At 45.2% G+C, this 21914-nt stretch overlaps 1 protein-coding gene across 3 annotated transcripts in view; it reads right to left on the bottom strand.

Annotated features, from left to right (window-relative positions):
- The window catches only part of LOC119176980 (enhancer of mRNA-decapping protein 4), a 311927-nt gene that overhangs the window by 25084 nt on the left and 264929 nt on the right, over nucleotides 1-21914 (bottom strand). For all 3 annotated transcript variants that reach the window (XM_075884808.1, XM_075884809.1, XM_075884810.1), the window contains one exon: nucleotides 10048-10211. In XM_075884808.1, the coding sequence (XP_075740923.1) occupies nucleotides 10048-10211 (164 nt within the window). The remainder of the gene's footprint in view (nucleotides 1-10047; nucleotides 10212-21914) is intronic.

The following is a 21914-nucleotide window of genomic DNA, read 5'->3' as shown; positions in this document are numbered from 1 at the left end:
ATGGCCTTGGGCACCCTGGCAGGCGTGTTTACTTGAGTGCTGGCTTCGGTAGTGTACGCTAAGCCCAGAGCGGTGCCTAGTGCTCGAAGTGGTCGTACCACAAAGAGCCGCACTTGCCGTAGGCCTACGCGTACGAGGTTTGCCCTAACACTCGCGACCAGGCCCATTGGCCATCGTGAGAGTGCGCAGCATAGCCGCGAGGGACCTTTTCCTGACTGGCGTGTCAAAGCTCGCCATTGCCAGCTGCGACGTGCTCGCGGTTTTTCCCCTTATTGTGAACGTCCGCGTGCGGGTGCCTTTGCTACCCGCGTCCCTGGAGCGGACGTTGTACTGTTGTGCAGGGTGCCGCCAGAGGCAATAAAGTGTTGTGTATTTGTGCATTAGAACACTGTCTATTTGCCGTGCCGCGCTTAACGCCTTATTAGTTGAGTGCGCGCGGAGCGGTGCGCTACACGCGAGTAAACGGAGTAGCGACCCTGTGGCTTACTAAGCGTGAACCCGCAATGACCGACCGCTGCAGTTAGTAGCGGGGTCACCATAATGAAAAATATTGACGTGTTGGTTGGTATATGGGGTTTAACGTCCCAAAACCACTATATGATTATGAGAGACGCCGTAGTGGAGGGCTCCGGAAATTTAGACCACCTGGAGTTCTTTAACGTGCACCGAAATCTGAGCTCACGGGCCTACAACATTTCCGCCTCCATCGGAAATGCAGCCGCCGCAGCCGGGATTCGACCCCGCGCCCTGCGGGTCAGCAGCCGAGTACCTTAGCCACTAGAGCACCGCGGCGGGGATATTGACGTGTTGTTATGGTGCCTCAGATATGTGCAATGATGGCTTTTTAATTGACAATCTCACAAGTATGAAAGCTGAGCCTTGAGCAATATTGGTGGGTGCTGCGGAAGGGTTCAGCTGTTTGGAGTATCGGCTGGTAACTCCGATGCGTTTTAGTGTGCTGTTAAGAGTGGACAAACAGACAAACGTACAGATTGACAGACCAAATTTTTTTTTGCGTCGAAGGTCCCAAAGAAAGACTATTCTCTTTAAAAAATGTTTATGCTGCTTTTGCTACGTTCACAGCCTTTTGTCTACCGTATTTACTCGCGTGATCCTCGCACCCCCGACATCACCCAACAAAAATAAGTTTTTCTTTTCCTCGAGTAATTATCGCATCCCCGAAATTATCCGCAATAATGTCATCTGCTCATTCTAGCTACTGATAATCATAGTGTGCGTTGTCTGGCGCCATCTCCTAAGCATAGAGCGTACTATTATTGCACCGAAATTCAATCCAATCCAAGCCAAAGTGGCAAGTGCGCATTGCGGCACGTTTTGTATGTTGTGTCGATAATCTTGTCAAGTTATCGGGCAATACTGAAGCCACACGGCTGCTTTAAAGTTGAAAGTGATTGATCATGCACTAAACAACGGCAACAGGGCCGCCAGTAGGCCCTTTGGAGTCTACGAGTTTTGTGTTCGCTACTGGGGACAGCAGCCGAAAGCCACCAAGACGTGTTGCGCCTGCCATGTGCCAGACTGGGATTGATGGTAAACTTTATTTCTTCAGAAGGAAACTGCGGACGATTCTGATAAGTAGCCATAAGCCCAATACTGACATCCTATGCATACCTTTTGAGGGCTCTTGTTGAGTGACGAACACTACCGCAACACCCACAAGCTTTGCGTAAGGTATTCTAAGTCTCGACTATTTGCTTGCAACTTCTGTGTCTTAAATAAAGCTTGCCTTGTGTCGAACCTCTGCTTGTATTGTTGAGGTAAATTTTAATTAGTACTTTTTAAAGCTTGCTGTTGCTGGCGTGAGAATCCTGATTCGCAGCCACTTCGTTTTCTTTTCCGCTCTGTACGTTTTCGTGGAAAGTTTTCCCCGCGTAAATCTCGCAACCCCCAACTTTGCATCGGTTTTCTGCCAAAAAAAGTGAGAGGATTATGCAAGTAAACACGGTATGTAGTAACCGAATGTCGGTTGTAAGCGGATCCCTTGTAACAAGGTTATACTGTACATATACAGTTGAAACTCGATTTAATAAGGTTATCACTAAGCTCAGAATACTTGGTAAAACCAGGAAGTTTTCGACATTAAGGTAGGGGTATTTCAGTTCGATACCTAAAATTGCAACATAAAGACAGCCTAAAGTACCACAGCACCGTTTTTGTCCCCAACACATGCAAGTTCACGTTGAAAGTCTTAACGCGTACTGAATGTTCAGCTTCAAACACGTGGTCCGGACGATGCAAACCAGGTAAACAGTCACATGAAATACGACATGCAGCCAAAATGCAAAGAGGAGGAGAAGGAATGCAGTGGTTATGTGAGTCGGGTGAGCAAGAAAGTTGCGAGGAGACTATCCCTTTCATTCTCATGATCGAAGTGTATGTGGAGCCGAGGTTTAACACAAAACAGCAGTAAAAAGCAGCAAGCTGCGTTTGGGTTTTCACTATCAGCATGGGGTACATTTAATGGCGAATTCCACTCGTCGAGCGGGAGTAACTTTTCTTGCTCCTAAGCTGACAATCCACGTTTCGCTGGTAGATTCGGAGCAAGTTCGCATTTTCCACTGGTAGATTCGAAGCATTTCCCTCCATGAAGGAGCGTTCCGCGTGTTCCGTCTGGCAGAGACGGATTTCGCCGGAGCTCCGAAAATGTGTCCCTGTCATTTCCGGTACAGCCGGGCAGCTGGGTTGCCCTCAGCGTTTTTTGAGGTGGTCTAGTAACCCTGTGCTCTTGTTTACATTCCTAAAATTGCAAAGCGGTAGTTAGTGTACTAGAATATGGGGTAGTGTGTTGAGGGAGGAGCCGTGGCTGCTGCAGTTGATATTGACAGCCGCGAGATGTCGCCACCTTAGCATGGACTGTCACCTCACGCTTTGCCTCTCATGCACTTCTGTGCTTTGATATCAGTGACAGCAGGGGTTTAACGTCCCAAAACCACCATATGACTATGAGAAATGCCGTAAAGGAGTGTACCGGAATTTCGACCACCTGGGGTGCTTTAACGTGCACCTAAATCTAGGTACACGCACCTCGGTATTCACGCCTCCGCTGAAAATGCAGCCACCGCGACCGGGATTCGATCCCGTGACATGCGCTCGCATACGTCGCACTTAATAGTCTGTCTTTAATTGCTGACAAATCCGCAAAAAGCTTTCTGAATGGGTGTGTTCGTACTGCATTCAAAACAAAACGAAATGTCGAAGCTGCAACGCACGGTCCGAATTCAGGTATTAACAAACGACGGCGCAGCAGTCATCCCTGAGGAATCTGCCTGCAGTTTTTACAGCTCGTTTGGTGAACGAATAAAAAATTAGGAAGATTGAATCAAGGAATCGAAGGAGCATCTATAAACCCGAAAGTTTCTTGTTACATTACTGCTATATCGAGTCGTAGTCTGCACACTGTGATAGCTTCAACTTCGTTACGGGTGCGGCACCATCCTTGTCGATAGTTGCATCATGCAATTGTAATTATGAGGCTAAGATGACAAAGCTGCCATTTGATTGAGAGGCACACGTAGCTGAAGACTTGGGAATGATTTTGACAATCTTGAGTTCTTAAACGATTACGCACCCGCCAAAATACTGCTGCTGTGGCCGGGATATTGCACTGTACAGTCAAAAGGAAACATCACTTGGCGCCATTTCAGACTGTAAGACGAAACCCTTTATTTATGAGCGCGCATACTGCAGTGAGCAGTAACACTGATCAAATTTAACGCCATTCCGTGGAATTATTAGTTCACGATCATTTCATTACGGTGGCACCTTTATGAACACTGACCGATTTTCGCGTGCAGCTGTTTTTTTCCCGTTTTGTCTCTTGAGACTGGTTGATACCCTTCACGAAAAAGTGAAGTCGTGACAGCACGTAAATTACCGCTCTTTTTGACACGAGATGCAGTGCGATCGAGCACATATAAATTGAAGGTAAAAAGCGTTCCAGCGAAGCTGCAGTCCCTGTAGTTTTCGCCACCTTGATAAGTAGTCAGCAGGAAGGTCTATCGATGAACCTGAATCAGTGGCCTCACCGTCAACACAGGGCGATTGATGATAGATTTGTGGGGTTTAATGTCCCAAAACCACCATATGATTATGAGAGATGTCGTAGTGGAAGGCTCCGGAAATTTCAACCACCTGGGGTCCTTTAATGTGCACCCAAATATGAGCACACGGGCCTACAACATTTCCGCCTCCAGCGAAAATGCAGCCCCCGAAGCCAGGATTCGATCCCGCGTCCTGCAGGTCAGCAGCCGAGTATTTTAGCCACTAGATCACCGCACCGGGGCCAACACAGGGTGCTGCAGTTTTCTTGAAGATGGCAGATTTGAGCGGCGAGTTCCGCTTTTTCGGATGTCTTGTATGCGGCGCTTTCTTCAATAAGTAGCTTGGAGCGTTGGGCAGTAACATCGGCACAGCGTCCGGCGTTAGCTCTGGTCTCCTACGTGGTACGTGAACTTCTTCGCCGTTTATAACGTGCACGTAGTCTCCGAGAACACATGAAGGCTTGAAGTGTAGCTCACATACAGAGCAGCTTTCGTTCGAGGTCCCATCCTTTCGATGTTATTCTGTTATCACACCTTCCTCCGTGCTTCGTCTTTGGGTGCAGCGAAAAGCGACGGCTGCTCCCCTTTTTTCTAATGGTATACCATGTTTCGCACCTAGGTGCAAAGCAGTGTCGTTGCCGCCAATGACTCGGCATTGCCTCACTGTCGCGTGGCCAGCAAAACACTGCCAGAAAAACTTTCCTTAAGCGGGCGCGAACACAACCAACAGGTCATTGAACAGCACCCGAGAAGGCAGAGCGGCACGGAGCTGACAATCCTGCCAGCCCATGCTACGGCAGCGCCGCATTGAGAACCGGTTTTTTATCCACGTGCACAGCTTCATGCGATGCATGGCGAGAGAGGGTGCCTGAACACACTACCCCATATTCTAGTACACTATAGCGCCACTCTGGATCTACCAGTGGAATTCGCCATAAAACTGCTTTAGGCGACATGGACTACTACTGAGCAGTTAACTGAAGATGTTTATCATAATAGGGCAATCAGCCATTAAGTGGTGCTGGTGCATTTATCGCCTACTGCCATAAATACTTAGTGCATTTCTGGTGCTTATCTACAAAGGCAATGATGCACGCATGCCGAAGAGGTGGCTACTTGAAAGTCTGTGTGCTTCACCGCAAAACACCGTCGCACTGCAGCAAGGCTGACTTTTCAAATCCATTACAATCGTAAGTGCTGGTTAAAGGCCAAGTCAGTGGTGGGAATGCCATCTAAAATTTTAGAGCAGCTATTGGAGCAGGCAAAATCTGTTTTAGGAGCAGCTACCTCTGTGTTTCGAGTACACACAAACTTTTATGATACACACAGAGGAAGAAAATTTAGCCTTATTTTCAAACTTTTATGATACACACAGAGGAAGAAAATTTAGCCTTATTTTAAGTTCTCTCAGTTGACGTAATCATTTATACAGAAGCAGCAAGCCCACAAAATAAGCACAAACAAAAATAAAACAAAGAAGGATCCTAAGAAGCGGACACATAAAACAGCGAAGGATATTGCACTAACTAGCTGGCTTCAGCATGAAGTTCTAGCAGCGCGCACACACTGGGGCTCTTCGATTTCCACTTCTGGCAACTTACGGGCTGCCAGAGCCAGCCACAGCGCGCTTATTTTTCTCGGACTGCTTCATACCCACCCACCCCCCCTACCGCAACGCACCTCCGGTTGGAGTTTATTTTTCTCGGGTTGGACGGTTCTGGCGACCTGCGGGGAGCCCGAGGGTAGCGAGGCGCTTCCAGGACAATTTAGTCGTGGAAGCTCTCTGAAAGATTTTGGGCAAGTTTCTAGCTAGCAGACGCCAAAAAGGTACGATACACGCTCGGCGCCATCTTTGTGAGGACTTCACGGATTGCAATGTGGGCGCTTAAGGACTGCGCCTTCGCTTGTCATTGCGCGTGGCCTTATCGTCAAAAGCCTGTTCCCCCTTGCGAGATGAGGCGATTACGAGTGGCAGCGAGTGTTTGAAGCTACTGTTCATTGCTTTCGTTATGTTTCCCGTGAAGCTTCCTCCTGTGAACAACGCAGCGAACTGTTGTTTGCTATGCTAAATGTGTCATACACACGCCCTAAAAGCTATGTACTACACCTTCATACGCACGCATAAAGGCAACTTTGGAGTTTTTTTTTTTTTTACCATAGTAGTCATTTGTGGAGCTGTGCCTGCTTTCTGTGCGCTTAGTGAAGACTATTGTGGTTGAACTATAATTCGCTCCGTCGTATGTTTGCGTGCGTGAACCTCTGAGAACTTGACTACTCGATCAATCTTCGATGGTGATAGAAGGCCCTATATCGCAACTGTTGTCTTCAAGTGTGTGACGCTCACTGGTTGCAAACGGCGTGCGAGCGCACTTCGATGTGTGGGCCAGCATATGTGGTAAGATATACGCTACAACGCGAGGAGAGGGGGAAAAAACAGAGATGGACTCGGAAATGTATATATCCTTTCGCTGCCTATTTCATTGTCGGCTGTCTTTTTTCACCTCTTCGTAATAATGCCGCGCAGTATATGTATGCTTACAACTAAGTAGGTAGTATCAAAGCTGATATACATATAAGTGCCACTTAGGACTGGAAAACAGGCCCAAGCAAGTCGCAGAACTGCTCGAAAACGTGTCATGGAAAAGTTTATTTTAGATACGATGCGCACTCGTGGTACTGATACCTACGCATGTCTAAGCTTTATACAAAAACGTAAGTTGGTCGCGATAGCTGAGCAGGTATATATCCTCAAGCTCTTTTGGGGACATGATCACTTTCGCGTGATTCGCGTCGTGTTGTGTAGTGACTGTTACATGTACTGAAAGACGTGAGCTTGTTGAGCTGCCAGCGTCGCGGCAGCTCATCTTGCATCGTTCTCGAGGAGGCGGCACGTGATCGTGCGAACGTACAAATTTGTACCACAAATGTGTGTGCTCGAGAATATTATTTCAGCTTTTTGGTGAGCTTAGCTACGTATTTCCAAGCGGAAACTGCAGAAAAAAACCAACACACACGCGGCGCAATGTTTCGTTTGTTGCCACGACGGTAGAGTTTGTTTTTGTTTACGCTGGCTGTTTCAGTGTTCGATTTTGCGATCTCCGGGCAGCTTCGAGTTGTCTCGGTTTCCCCACACACGTGATCCGACGCTGTTTCCTGTCCAGGTCGGAACTAGCTGACTGACAGTACTCTGGCTGCCAGAAAGCTGCCAGAGGCCTATAAATCGAAGAACCCCACTCACTCCCATAAGGCTTGCGCACTGGGGGAAGATGGAGGGGGGGGTGAGAGGGGTGCAATGACAAAGCTTTGTACGCCCCCCCTCCCCAGAAGAGGAACTTTGTGCACGCCTATGTACCCCCCCCCCCCCCACACACACACGTTCTAAGCTTGTTACAGTAAAAGCTCTTTAATAAGTACACATGTGCTGAGAACACGGTTAACTACACACTAAATGTAGTATGTAATAATTACCGAGTACCAATTCTTTACACGTGCCATCGTCACTGAAGAAGGAATAATACAGTGCCACAGCAAATATTTCCTAAAGTGGCCGCTAAAAAGCCATTTTTTTTTCTCTTTGCCAATTTTTAGAAGTTATTGGCTCTCACACGGTCGTTCGACGGCATGCAGAGGCAACATCAAGGAGCATTTTGAAACTACTGCGGAGTACGGGTACGCAGCCGACACAGTGACTGGCATAGCAACGAAATAGACATAAGCGGCTGTCCATGATTAATGTGTACCATGATCTGCTACTTGGTGAAAACACAGCTTTTTTTGAGACACGGTACGGTCGCAGGGAAGCCGATTGTCTACTGGCTAGTTGCATGCAGCACTTTGCCTACTTGGAATACACACCGCGCCAGCTGCTTGCACCCACTTTGCTTCAGACCGTGAAGAGATACGGCAAAAAGGCTATTCCGTTAGGGTTGTCACCTTATTTGAAAGCATGCAGTATTCTTGTTGTCTCGGTGTCCGCTATCCACAACGCCATTTCGCAACGGCAAGCTGCTTTCGTTTCTCCAAAGCGGTGCACGCTAAACACAGTCACATACAACGATTGAGGTGGCAGCGATCGGCGCCCCTGCACGCTCAGAGAGTCGCTGGCTATTAAAAGCCTGTAGTAGGCTTAGAGCGACGCTACACTGGACACCTAGGTTTTTTTGATCGGCGACGTCATACTGGCATGCTTTTCGGTGGTTGCCACATCGCCTTCGGTGTTTGCCAATGGTTACAAGAAAAGGCACCGCCGCAATCACACGGAAATTAAAATAATTGATCAGCCAATACTGTGCTATTGCAGCAGCACAACTATACAAGATAGCAACTATAGCGTTATTTTGCTCACAATTACTTTAGTTTCCACAACTACCTTGTGGCGCAGCAATGGTGCAGATTGGACAAAAAAGACCCCCTTAGAGCAGCATGGCGCAGTGATTTTGAGTTGGTGCAGGTTGACAGTGGTGGAAGCGACATTTTGCTTTTTGGAGCAGACTTTGGAGCAGGAAATATGGTGCTTGGGAACAGGCTTAAACGTCTTCGGAGAAGAGAGAAATGCTATAGTTTAGGGTTGCTATTGGCGCTTTCAGAGCACATGCATGTTCCCAACGACTCCTGCAATCCTCCTGAAATTTAGCTTGAGCACGTGATGTATTAACAGGTAAGTATAGCCCAAACAACATTTTAAAAGGCTCCTTATCTGTTACTGCATACCTGTGTTAAATGCCCTTGAGCTATGGAAATCGCAAAAAGGTAAAAAAAAAAGGGGACTGAATAGAACAACTCAATCGCTTGAGCTCAGACAGACCCTGTGCTTGTTTTTTACAATTTTATTGAAAGCATTATTCAATTTTCATATAAATAAAAATAAAACTCATAATAAAAATACGAATTGGCCACCATGGCCTGGTATGTGTCACCCTTTGCAATTTTTTAGGATTTACGACACTGAGTTGCATACTACGATGATATAGTGTGTATACAGCTTGCTTTGGTTTCACTTAGGCTCACAGGATGGTCCCATGATTTAACTTCATTCTTTTTAGTTTGCAAACACCATTTTGGAGCAGGTTTGGATCAGTTACTAGCAAATATTGCACTTTGGAGCAGTATGGAGCAATTGGAGCAGCACTTCTATCACTGGGTTGATGCAACTGGCACAGGTTTCCCACCACTGCCAAGTGATAAGCGACACAACCGCAGTGGTGGCTTTTTTGCATGCTGTTCTGACCATCAATTTTAGCAGAAAGTCTAAAATTTTAAGCATGTCTCGAAAATCAGTAATAGTTGACTGTACACTCTTGTGAAAGAGGAAAGCATAAAAAGGTATCAGAGAGGCCGACATGCTCTCTCTTGGCTGGCTGGTTAATGAATTGATTGAGATCTGGGGTTTCACGTCCTAAAACCACATGATTATGAGAGACGCCGTAGTGAAGGGCTTTGGAAATTTTGACCACTGGCCTACAGCATTTCGGAAATCTGAGCACATCGGCCTACAGCATTTTCGCCATCATCGAAAATGCAGCCCCCGCAGCCGGGATACTATCCCGCGATCTGTGGGTCAGCAGCAGAGTACCTTAGCCGCTAGACCAGCGCAGCTGGGCGGCTGGTCAATGAAATGGATACTTGCTGACCAATGCGTGATATACTTACCACGTGATGTGCAAAGCAGATTAAGCCTGTCTTATTTAGCATGGATTTCACCAATGACAATGACAAGTCACAGAAAAGATGAGAAAATGGCTATGAAGAGCAAGACATACACTGGGAAAATAATGGTTTTCAGATTTACAGAAGACTAATGGGCAATGTGAATATTTCCATGTTGACTGCAACATATCAGCTATCTTGACGATCAAACCATTTGCTTTAGAAATCACATGCCACAATGATAGCATAACAATAGCACATGGCAGCCGTACCACTGCAACTGTGCAGAACACTACTCAGAGCCGTGAGAAAAAATTCTGATTAATTACGTTGAACTTACTTCAACTTAATTTCAGTGCTGGTCGCCAGGTCTGCACATAACTGTTGGATGAGTGACAGAAGCACAGGTTGTTGTAGAGGGCATGGATGCTCGCCAAATACAACAGCAGGGGACACCATCTCGCACGTTGCCACAACTGTGGCGAGGTCAGATATAGACAGTGCCTGGATGACAAAATTCGTGAAATTTCAGGTTGTAATACAAACACATAACTCTGTGAAAGTCCACAGTATCTATAAATTGTGAAACACTGAAAAAGAAAAACTGACAATTCAATATCGGAGTTAACCAGGAACTACAGCAAGTCAAAAACATTAACAAGTATGTGCTTGTGATCACCTTAATGACCACATTGAAAATAAGTGCAACCAGTTTTATTTCACATCTATACATATCTATTAACAACATCTCTTCATCTATCAAACTAAGCTCCAGTGTTCGGCAGGACAGTGTTTTTGGACTTTTCTTAAAGTGACTGACAACCAATCAGAACATGCAATTTGGTTCTAGTGGAAATACTAGAAAGACAATTATAGTACCAAGATTGAGCAGTCTCTCCAGAATTTAAACATAGGTTGAATTTGACATCAAGTTCTATTTTTAATTTCTTTTTGTTTTTTTCCATGCGGAGTAAGGTCGAGAGTAGGCAGGATGATCTTCACAGCTAGTACAACGCGCTTGTGAAGAGCAAATGAGTGGCTACTTGGGCTGGCTGGTATTGCGTTTTGAAAGAAATTCACCTTCCTTAGTGCGCAAGGAATGTTGAGAAAGAAGATAGACCAGCGAGATAGGAGTACCCTCTGTCCTATCTCACTGCTCTATCTTCTTTCTCAAACGTTCCCTGCGCACTAAGGAAAGTAAATTTCTTTCAAAATTCTGAAGAGCAGGTGTCGAATATATGTTCACAAGATGTGCACCTAGCGCCCACTCTGCACGTTTGCGATCCGCGTTTAAAGCGCTGACACTTGCAACATGGGTGAGGATTCGGCACATAAGGTCCAACAGGAAGCTTACAGTAACCGGTTTCAATGAATTCAGGGAGCTTGTTTGTTCCAAAGGTAATTATGATGTGCTTTGTTCATCATCTCACCTTGTTGTTATTCTTTGTACTTTCACTACATTCTGTTCCTGCCATCCTTCCAGCAATTCACTTTCCGATAGCTCGAGGAGGTCATCAGAGATGACATGACTAGGGGTGAGACGGCCGAGACTAAATTGGAAGCAGTTTTTGGAGAAGCAAAATTTCAATTTTCGAGCAGAAAAACCTTGCTTCGGAGCAGTCAGCGGCATTTAATATGTTGTCCTCGGAGCTTGAAAATACAAATTTTAGGAACCATGGGGGCACCAGTGCACGTTTCAATTGGCAAAAAATTCACATACCACCGATTTTGAAGGACAGATTAGAACCAGGTCTGAACTGCACTACCTTTTTTACATGCACGTGAACTAACTAGCCCTCATATCAAACATGTGAAATAATATTTCAAAAAGGTTTTGAAAACTAGGTTCCACCAAAACATGAGCTCGCGCTGTACAGCATTGCAAGTAATATAGAATTACAAGCGTCATGACTAGCCTCGATGAGAGCTCAACATTACGATTCTTGTGCACAAGGGACACAAGAATCATAGTTATGCAACGGCGAGCCTTCGCTTAAAGAAAAGGCTGGATTAATAGCATCAGGGGACTGCAAGCTTTTAACAAGCAAAAAAAATGCACTGCACCGCCGTTCGCGGCCACCTTCTAGATTGCAGCGCAGGAGCCAAGAGATCTCGCCGCACAGACTATCTCATAAAGCGCACGAGTATGGCACAAAGTGATAAGCGAATGATATTATTGATAATGCCTCCCCACGCGAGGAACCGCACGTTATTAATATGGCCTACATTCGCCTGTCTTATTTTCTTAATTAGGGAGTTTCCGAATAGGGGCCCCTAAGCCCTTTGCATATGCATGCTTTGGGTCAAGCAAGAGCGTTAAGTTTTCTAATAAAGTAGGAGGCGCTTTGACACTCCGCCTATTCTGTGTCACTCTAGTCTTGGCCAAGAGCGGTCCCTTCAGTGGGTGCCGTTGCTTTTGTCTGACCCAAAACTTTTGAGGCGGGCTTTGGGGCTCCCGCTAAATTCGAGAAATAGCATCCCTAAATCGCAAACGTGGTTTGAGGTTTGGGCATTTGCAGTGGCTTCAACGATACTTCTTTAGGACCTCTTTTCGAAAGCTTTCTAATACATCGATTTGCGATTGCTGTCCGCACCGCTCCACGACTCAACGTAAAGCGCTTGTACTGCACAGCGCAGGTAAGAAATTCGTGTCCACACAAATGAGCGTACAAGGCCGGTTTTATTGCAAAAAGTGAAGAAAGAAAACGAAGTACGCTAGTCACATTGTGGAACGGCTGCCGACCGAAACACCGATCGAGCTAAGTTTCAAAGCTCATGTAGCTCTGAGTCGACATGCAGCGACGCCTCTTGAAGCTCTTGTTGCGAGTTTCGATTATGAAACGATGCAGTGGCAAGTCACTGTTCATGAAAACTGTGCCACGTTACTGTTGACACGTCACGAATCACAAATAAAGGGCCGAGGTGCGCGTTAATATTTAAAATGGTTTGAATGCGCATTCTGTCACCTCGGTTCTGCAAATAACCAAGCGTTTTCCTCTACCTGCAGACACCGATGTGCGATTTTACATGCGATGGCTTTTTTAAATGCAAAATTCAATGAAAACTCGCTTGTCTAAATAAATTAATGGCTGATGAGCGTAAACCGGGAATGGGTTAGATGCATTCTGTCGCTCACGGAACCCAGTTTGAGAATTCATGCGCCAGAGCATCCAGGAGACGCGTCACATGCAGGGAAATGACTGCACATTACAGTTACTCCCTCACCGCAAACCTGCATGCGCAGGTGACCGCATGCAGCAGCGTCGACATGAAAACTGCTGCGACCGCGCTACACACAACCACGCTAAGCTTGCCACTCGACTCTGTGGTTTTTGCTAGGCGACAGTGGCACCAGAACACATAGCATAGCTAGTAGAAGCAGCACACTCTATGCACGGCAGCACATTTTTGCGGAGTCGCGCACATGTACAGCAGTTTAGAGGAGATTATGGCGGTACTACGGGAGCCTTCGAATAGGTGCAAAGTAAAAACGCTTGAGCCCGTCTTATTAGTAAACTCGGCCTTTTTTCCCCACTGAAGCTGAGGTTGGCATCAGAGCAGTTCAGTGCAATTTTCGCGATTTTTATGGTTTTGGAGCAGCTTGGTGCAACGAAAGGGAGATGTATAAAAAATGCAAAATATGTGCAAGGCGCACTGTGTTGCAGGCGCACTGTGTTCATCGACCTTTGTGGACCCACAGACACTGTAATATAGCCAAATGCTGCGAGTGTCGATAGCTTGTCATACTTGGTGTTGTAGTGAACGTTTAGAAGGAGATCCCCACTACCTATCGTTACTAATATATACCCAGGGCCAATTTATTCTGCAAGAGTTTCCGAGACAATGACAGTGGTGGGAATGCTTTCCAGCACTTTGGAGCAGCCATTAGAGCAGGTAAAATCTGCTTTTGGAGCAGCTACGTGTGAGCTTGGAGATGCACAGACTTTTCATGATACACACAGAAGAAGAAAATTTAGCTTTAGTTTAATGTTCCCTCAGTTTACGTAATCATTTATACAGAAGCAGGAAACCCACAAAATAAGCTTAAAAAAAGAACAAAAGCAGGATCATATACAGAAACGGCGACATAAAACAGTAAAGGATATTGCACCAACAATTAAGCTATCCGCAGCATGAAGGTCTACCAGCGCATGCGAACAATCACTCGCATAGGCATGCGCACGAGGAGGCAGGAGTGGCGAGGAGAGGGCGTAAAGCCAGCGGCATACATTGACATAATAGGGAAGAGGGCACTGCAACGAACCTTCCCTGAAGGGGAACCCTGAGCCCACCTATGCACCCCCCCCCCCATACACACATTCAAAGTTTGTTACAGGAAAACCTCGTTAATATGCACATACGTACTGAGAATGCCGCTAACTATGCACTAAATGTAGTACACATTAACTACCAAGTACCAGTGGCAAAACTAGGGGGTTTCAACCCGCCCCATCATCATGTAACTTAGACTCATATATAAAAAGATGGTGGTCATAAACCTAAAGCAGCATAATGAGAAATGCAGTGTGGGCAGCTGTAGTGAGCCCAAGCTGTATTGTTAAGTACTGTGGCAAACAGCGCAAAAATAAGAAACAAAGCTAAAAAATTATAACGACAAATTACATATACAGTCGAAACCAGCAATAACTAAATCGCCGGGGAAACCGAAAAATTTCATTTTCCTGAGAATTTCGTTGCCGCGATTGTGAGACATAAAAACAATGATACGGCCAGCAAAACGAAAATTTATTGCCAGAAGTCCGTCAACTTGCTTTGCCGACCCTTGCCATGCAACAACTTCAAACCTCTCCCTTCGCACTGGAAAAAGTGGTCCATTGCTACGTCGTCGTCATGTGCGCCGAAGAAGCAAAGGATGTCCAGCGCGAACGAACGCATCAAAAGTGAGTTCATCTGGGATGTGATGTCGATGTCTCGAAGTTCCCCCCGGGTGTTGGTCAGGAATACAGGCACTGCACTGCCTCTATCCCTGACCAGGGTTAAGGATATCATAGCTGAAATCAAGAAGAAATGGACATGGGACTGAGAACCTAGCGCGCAGGCAAAATAACCGCTGGTCATTAAGGGTAACTAACTAGATTTCTAGAGAAGGCGAGTAGGTTAGGGGGAGACAGAAGGTTAGGTGGGCAGATGAGAATAGGAAGTTAGCGGGTATAAATTGGCAGTAGCAAGCACAGGACCGAGTTGACTGCCGGAACATGGGAGAGGCCTTTGTCTTGCAGTGGACATAGGCTGATGATGATGATGATCCTTGACCCTGGTTTGCTCTCCGATCCACTCTGCTCTCTTGTCTCTTAAGGTTACACCTATATTTCCCTTTCCATAGCTCGCTGCGTCATCCTGAATTTAAGGTGAACCTTCTTTGCAAGTCTCCAGGTTTCTGTTCCAGACCAAAGTACCAGCAAGATGCAGCTGTTATATACCTTCCTCTTGAGGGATAGTGGCAATCTACAAGTCATAACTTGAGTGCTTGCCAAATGCGCTCCACCCCATTCATATTCTTCTAGTTACTTCAATCTCGTGGTTTGCCTCCGCGGTTATTACCTGTCCTAAGTAGACGTAGTCTTTTACAACTTCAGGTAGACTATTATCTATCTCAAAGCGCTGTTTTTTTCCAAGGTTGTTGTACATTACTTTCATTTTCCGCAGATTATTATTATGACCTACCTTTCTGCTCTCCTTGTGCAACTCCGTGATCATGAGTTGCAATTCGTCCCGAGTTACTCAGCAATGCGATGTCATCGGCGAAGCGCAGAATACTAAAGTACTCTCCATTAACTCTTATCCCTAACTGCTCCCATTCTAGGCCTCTGAAAACCTCCTGTAAGCACGCAGTAAATAGCAGTGGGGAAATTGTATACCCCTGCCTTACACCCTTCTTGATTGGTATTTTGTAGCTTTCTTTATCAAGCACTATGGTAGCAGTTGATTCTCTGTAGATTTCTTCCAGGATGTTTATGCTTCGTCGACGCCCAGATTCCGCAGTGTCTGCATGACTGCTATTTCTACTGAATTGAATGCCTTCTCGTAATCTATGAAGGCTATGTATAGTGGTTGGCATTATTCTGAGCATTCCTTTATTACCTGATTGATAGTATGAACGTGGTCGATTGTTGAGTAGCCTGTTCGTAATCCTGCTTGTTCTTTAGGTTGATTGAATTCTAATGTCTTAATTATGTTAACAATTACGTTTATAAATAGCTTGTATACGACAGAAAGCAAGCTAATCGGCCTGTAATTATTCAAGTCCTTGTCACCTTCTTTCTTATGTATTAAGATGATGTTAGCATTCTTCAAGATTCTGGTACTCTTCCCGTCAGGAGACACTTTGTAAACAGGGTGACTAGTTTTTTTAACACAATCTGTCCTCCATATTTTAGCAGATCTGATGTTATCTGATCCTCACCAGCAGCTTCGCCTCCTTGCATTCCCTCCAAGGCTTTTCTGACTTCTCTAATTACTGGTGGGACGCCATCTAGGTTACAGCTAGTGCTTATGTTAAGGTCGTGGTTGTTCCGGCTACTGTACAGATCTCTGTAAAACTCCTCCGCTATTTTAACTACCCTCTTGTAGGCATGCATTAAGCACATCTACTATCTTTACACATATTCATCATCATGAGTGTCGTCATCTTCATCTGCTGTGGGGACTTGGCTTGCCCGAGTTCTGTGCCTTGGGTGTGGTCACTTCATCGTGTCTTCTGGGCCTAATAAAGGTTGCCTTCACCGTTACATCACAAGTGCTGCGAAAAGATTAAGGTGATGAAGAATGGCTTTAAGCTGAAAAGTTCTAACATGCGTATAACAAAGGACTTCTCTGAACACATACGGATTATTCGCCAAAAGCTATGGGACGCCACTGCATCCTTTAGGAATGACGGTTTCACTGTGCAATTAAGGTACGATCATGTATATATAGATAATGCGCGGTATGACTGGGATTGTATTTCCAACTCATTAGTAAAATCCACTAAACAGTCTTCTAAACGCCCCACTCTTACGAAATGACCGAATCATGATAAGGTGTGTATTCTCAATATAAATGCCAGAAGTCTCACTAATAAATTTCCTGATTTTGTACACTTGCTTGCTACCTATTGTCCTCACATTATTGGCGTCACGGAAACCTGGCTTCATGGCGACATATATGATTCTGAAATTACTCCACCAGGGAGGGTTCAATGTTGTTCGTACTGATCGATTGCATGGCCGAGGTGGCGGCGTTGCCATCTTCTTGAGGTCCGATTTAAATTTTCTGCGATTTAAATTTTTCTGTATTAAAGTCACCTGCAGATATTGAAACCGTCTGGTGCAAGGTTCATATCGCGAACTCTCCTATAATTGTCGGTGTATTTTATCGTCCCCCAGGTTCATCACCAGATCAGTTCACAGTACTCGGTAGTTTTATACAACAAAAAGGCTTTCCTTCAGGTAACCTAATTTGCATGGGAGACTTTAATGTGCCTCGCATTTCATGGCTATCGCTCTCCACTTTGGGCACGGATTCATCAATTTGTAGAAAGGTGATTAATTTTTCACTAAACTTAGGTCTTAAACAAGTTTTCACTGATACCACAAGGGACAATGCTATACTGGACTGCGTATTTCTCAGTGCTTTACTGTATACAAGGGGGTTTACAGCTCAGGTCATTAATGGTATTTCTGATCATAAAGGTGTACTAATCTCTCTTAATTGCACAGTTCCGAAACGCGGCTATGAATATACAACTTTTCGCGATTATAGCCTGGCTGACGATGTGTCTATAATTGACACCTTAAGCAGCGAGTTTGACATTTTTAAAAAACTTAGCTATACTGGTGATGTCAACAGTTTGGTGTCTTATTTTGAAAACCTTGTTATAGAATGTATTGAAACACATGTACCACTAAAAACTAAAAAGAAAAATACTGAACTTCCATGGATAACAAGAGAAATAGTGCATTTAAAGCGTCGACTATCAAGACTAAGGTATGGAAGTCGTAATGGCAATGCCCTGCGTAGAGCTGAATTCAATACAGTGAAGGAGGAACTTCGTAGGAAAATAAATGCTGCTAAAGACTTCTTTTTCTCGTTTACCTTGCCAAATATGGTTAAGAATAATCCTCGAAAATTTTGGAGCTCAATCTCGCCAAAGGAATGCTCTACTAGTACATTCGTCCTTAATGAAACTCCTACTAGCCAGCCGCAGGTCATTGCCAATGCATTTAACGAATACTTTACATCTGTCTTTGCTCAGGATAATCACGAAATTTCTTCTTGCACTCCACTTCATGCCTCGCTTGTTTCTATTGATGATGTCTCTGTGTCTACAGAAGGTGTTTTAAATTTGATTTTAAATGTTGATTCAAAAAAGTCGTCTAGCCCAGACAATGTTAATAATATTTTTATTCATCGCTATTCTCTATGGACAAGCTAATACCGGTCAGTAATTTTCAACAAATCATTATCAACATGAACTGTTCCATCATCGTGGAAAATTGCACAAGTCCTTCCACTCCACAAATCAGGTAGCAGGCAATCTGTATTAAATTACAGGCCTATATCATTAACTTCTCACTCATGCAAACTACTGGAACATATTGTCTTCAAACACATCATCAATTTTCTCGAAACTAACAATATTCTCTCCAATGCACAACATGGTTTCCGGAGTGGATTTAGTACCATAACTCAGCTGACAGAATTCACTCATGACATATCTATAGCTCTTGACTTAGGTCTTCAGGTGGACACATTATTCATAGACTTTTCCAAAGCCTTCGATACTGTCATCCCTTCAAAACTTCTATATAAACTCAATCTCTTACTAAAAAACCAATCGCTTGTTCAGTGGATTAGAAATTTCCTTTCAAGTCGTAGCCAATACGTATCATTTAACACCTTCCATTCATGTAAAGCACGTGTATCTTTTGGAGTGCCCCAGGGATCCGTGCTAGGGCCACTACTTTTTCTGTTATATATAAATGACCTACCCGACACAGTTTCCACTAAAATTCGTCTTTACGCTGACGACTGCGTTTTATATCACGTAATAAATTCACCTGATGATCATCATACACTTCATACATCGTTCTTTTGCAGGTGGTGCCTAAATTGGCAGATGAGCATTAACTTTCAAAAGACAGCTGCTATGTGTTTCAGTAGACAGAAAACCCTATCTGTGTTTGATTATTCTTTTAATAACTATGTAGTGCAGCGGGTCTCACAGTATAAGTACCTTGGTCTCCTTTTCACTACTAACTTATCTTGGTCTAGTCACATCGATACAACATGCAACAAGGCTCTGAAGAAACTTGGATACCTTAACCGCTCACTACGTTTAGCCCCAAGGAAAACAAAACTGCTTACATACAAAACCGTCGTACGACCGATCCTCGAGTATGGAGCCACTGTATGGTACTCTTATAAAATCACTGACATAAAACGCGTTGAATCCATTCAGAAAAAAGCTATTCGATTCATTTACAGACGCTATGATCGTAAGTTTTCATCATCATGCCATCTAGCGCAGCTTGGTCTATCATCACTTTCTAAAAGACGAGACATCGAGTCTCTGAAACTTTTTCACTCTTTATTTAATTCACCGCAATATTCACCCCACAACAACTACATAACACCTGCCAAACCATCATCAACCAGAAACAGCCACGCACTTAATGTATCTGTGTTTCATCCTCGTACTGATTTCTTCAAATACACCTTTTTTTCCTCAATGTATTGAAATATGGAACCTCATACCAGGTCACATTCGGTCTCTGCAGAAAGATGAATTTTTGAAAGCATTAAAAGACGGTGTGCTGTAAACCTTTCATTGTTTGTATAACTCTGTAAAATTTTTGTATTTCTATGATCTGCCAATGTACTTGTGTATCCAGCTGTTTTGTTTTGTACCTTTTTATTATTTCTTGCAGTGTACCCACTCCTGCGATAGCCCCATAACAGGGCTGCAGTATTTGAAAAAAAATAAAATAAAATAAAAATAATAATAATAATAAATAAAAAAATAAAATAAAAAGAGGTGGAGTGTGCTCTACGATCTTCCGTCCTCTGTGTCGATGATCGACACAGTTTTACGAGGCTTGAAGTGGAAGACTTCCTTGTGCTATTTAGACAATATCGTTATTTTCTCGTCAACCTTCCCTCAGCACTTGCAACGACTGGACGAAGTTCTTACGTGCCTTGCAAACGCAGGCCTTCAGCTGAACACCAAGAAGTTCCGTTTTGCGAGCAAGACAAAGTGTTAGGCCAGATCGTAAGCAAGGACGGTATTCGTCTCGATCCTGACAAGATTTCCGCTGTCCAACACTTCCAGCGTCCTGAAAAAGCCAAAGATTTGCACAGTTTCCTTGGCCTCGCTTATTATTTTCGCCGATTCATTCGAGACTTCGCCTCAATAGCTTCACCATTGCACAAGTTGCTCTGATCAGGCGTCGCCTTTGTGTGGTCTTCTGAATGTGAAGCGGCGTTTGCCCAACTGAAGTGTGCACTCACATCCGAACCAGTCCTCTGCCATTTCGACGAAACCGCGCCTACGCTCCTGCATACAGATGCTAGTGGTTGAGGCATTGGTGGAATTCTCCTACAGCGAGACAAATCTTCACGTGAGAAAGTCGTCGCATACGCGAGCCGTGCACTGACCCCTGCCGAAAAGAATTATACCATCACCGAACAGGAGTGCCTAGCGGTCGTATGGTCGATACAAAAGTTTCGACTTTATCTCCACGGCCGCCACTTTACTGTGGTTACTGACCATCACGCCTTGTGCTGGCTCTCGACAATCAAGAACTTGTCCGGCCGCCTTAGTCGCTCGATTCTTCGCTTACAAGAATACGACTTCACGATCACATACAAGTCGGGAAACAAACATCAAGACGCTGACGCGCTTTCGAATTGCCCGCTCTCTTCGGAGCCACTTAACAAACCCGCCACTGCCGCACTCGAGAAGCTTTCGGCCGTCTCTTCCCTACATGTTTCGTCATTAGCTACTGTGGACCCAACTTCTCCAAGCGAGTGTGGTTTGTTCTTACCTCACCAACGTGCTGACCCTTACTGTCGCCGCATCATGGACTGTCTTGACGGGACTTTCCGGCCCCCTAACGCCCGTCTTCGCCGACAGCTGACGCAATTCAAGCTGAACAACCACGTTCTGTACCATCATATCTACCACCCTGATGGTCAACGCTGGTTGCCCGTTCTATCTCGCTCTCTTCGGGCTCAAGTCCTCAACACTTATCACGATGGCATGTCTGCTAGACACATGGGCTTCCAGAAAAAGTATGACCGCATAAGATGTCACTACTACTGGCCAGGCTTGTCCACCTATGTCGCGAAGTACGTTGCATCATGCGCTCTTTGTCAGCGTTGCAAGCTACCTACATCAACTCGAAGTGGACAATTACAACCGCTCCCGTGTCCCTTGCAACCATTCGAGGTAGTTGGCGTTGACCTGTATGGTCCCCTTCCTATGACTGTCACGAGCAATCGATGGATAGTTACAGCTGTTGACCACCTGACCCACTACGCCGAAACAGCTCCTGTGCCTTCTGCATCAGCTTCGGAAGTGGCCGACTTCATCCTTCGAGCAATAATCTTTCTACACGGAGCTCCTCGTGTAATCCTGAGCGACCGCGGAAGAGTATTTCTTTCAGAACTTGTCAACGAAGTGCTCAAGGCATCCGGCACTACACACAAAACAAGCTCCAGTTACCATCCTCAGACGAACGGCTTAACTGAGCGCTTTCATCATACACTGTCAGATATTGCCACGTTCCATTTCCCAAGTTTTTGTTATCATCCCAAAACACCACACCATTCTCAGCGCGAACCGCGCCTGCAGTTTTCGAGAAGGTTCCGGACTGTAGTAGATCATTTCGATAAGATCACGCCCACTGTGCGAACGGTACAGATTGTTCTGGAACCTACGCCGCCGCCAGCGATATTGCTAGAACATTTGACGGCAAGAGTATAAATGCCGACGCGCTTCGCCGCTTGTCAGTTGTTGATCGAAGGCCGACGCTCTGTTCGCCGCTATCAGTGCGAGACTGCTGCTGTAATTGGACTTTCCGTTTACCGGGCACAGGTTCGCCCAAATAAACAGTTAAATCCCAACACGAAGTCTCCTGTCTTCGGCCACGTCACGACCCCGTGACAATATGATAGTGATGTATCTCAAACCCGACCACAGAAACT

This window comes from Rhipicephalus microplus, unplaced genomic scaffold, assembly GCF_043290135.1.
Source record: "Rhipicephalus microplus isolate Deutch F79 unplaced genomic scaffold, USDA_Rmic scaffold_48, whole genome shotgun sequence".
In the NCBI taxonomy this organism is placed as follows: domain Eukaryota; kingdom Metazoa; phylum Arthropoda; class Arachnida; order Ixodida; family Ixodidae; genus Rhipicephalus; species Rhipicephalus microplus.
The sequence above is the reverse complement of the archived record's forward strand: the minus strand, read 5'-3'. Positions and strand labels throughout refer to the sequence as shown.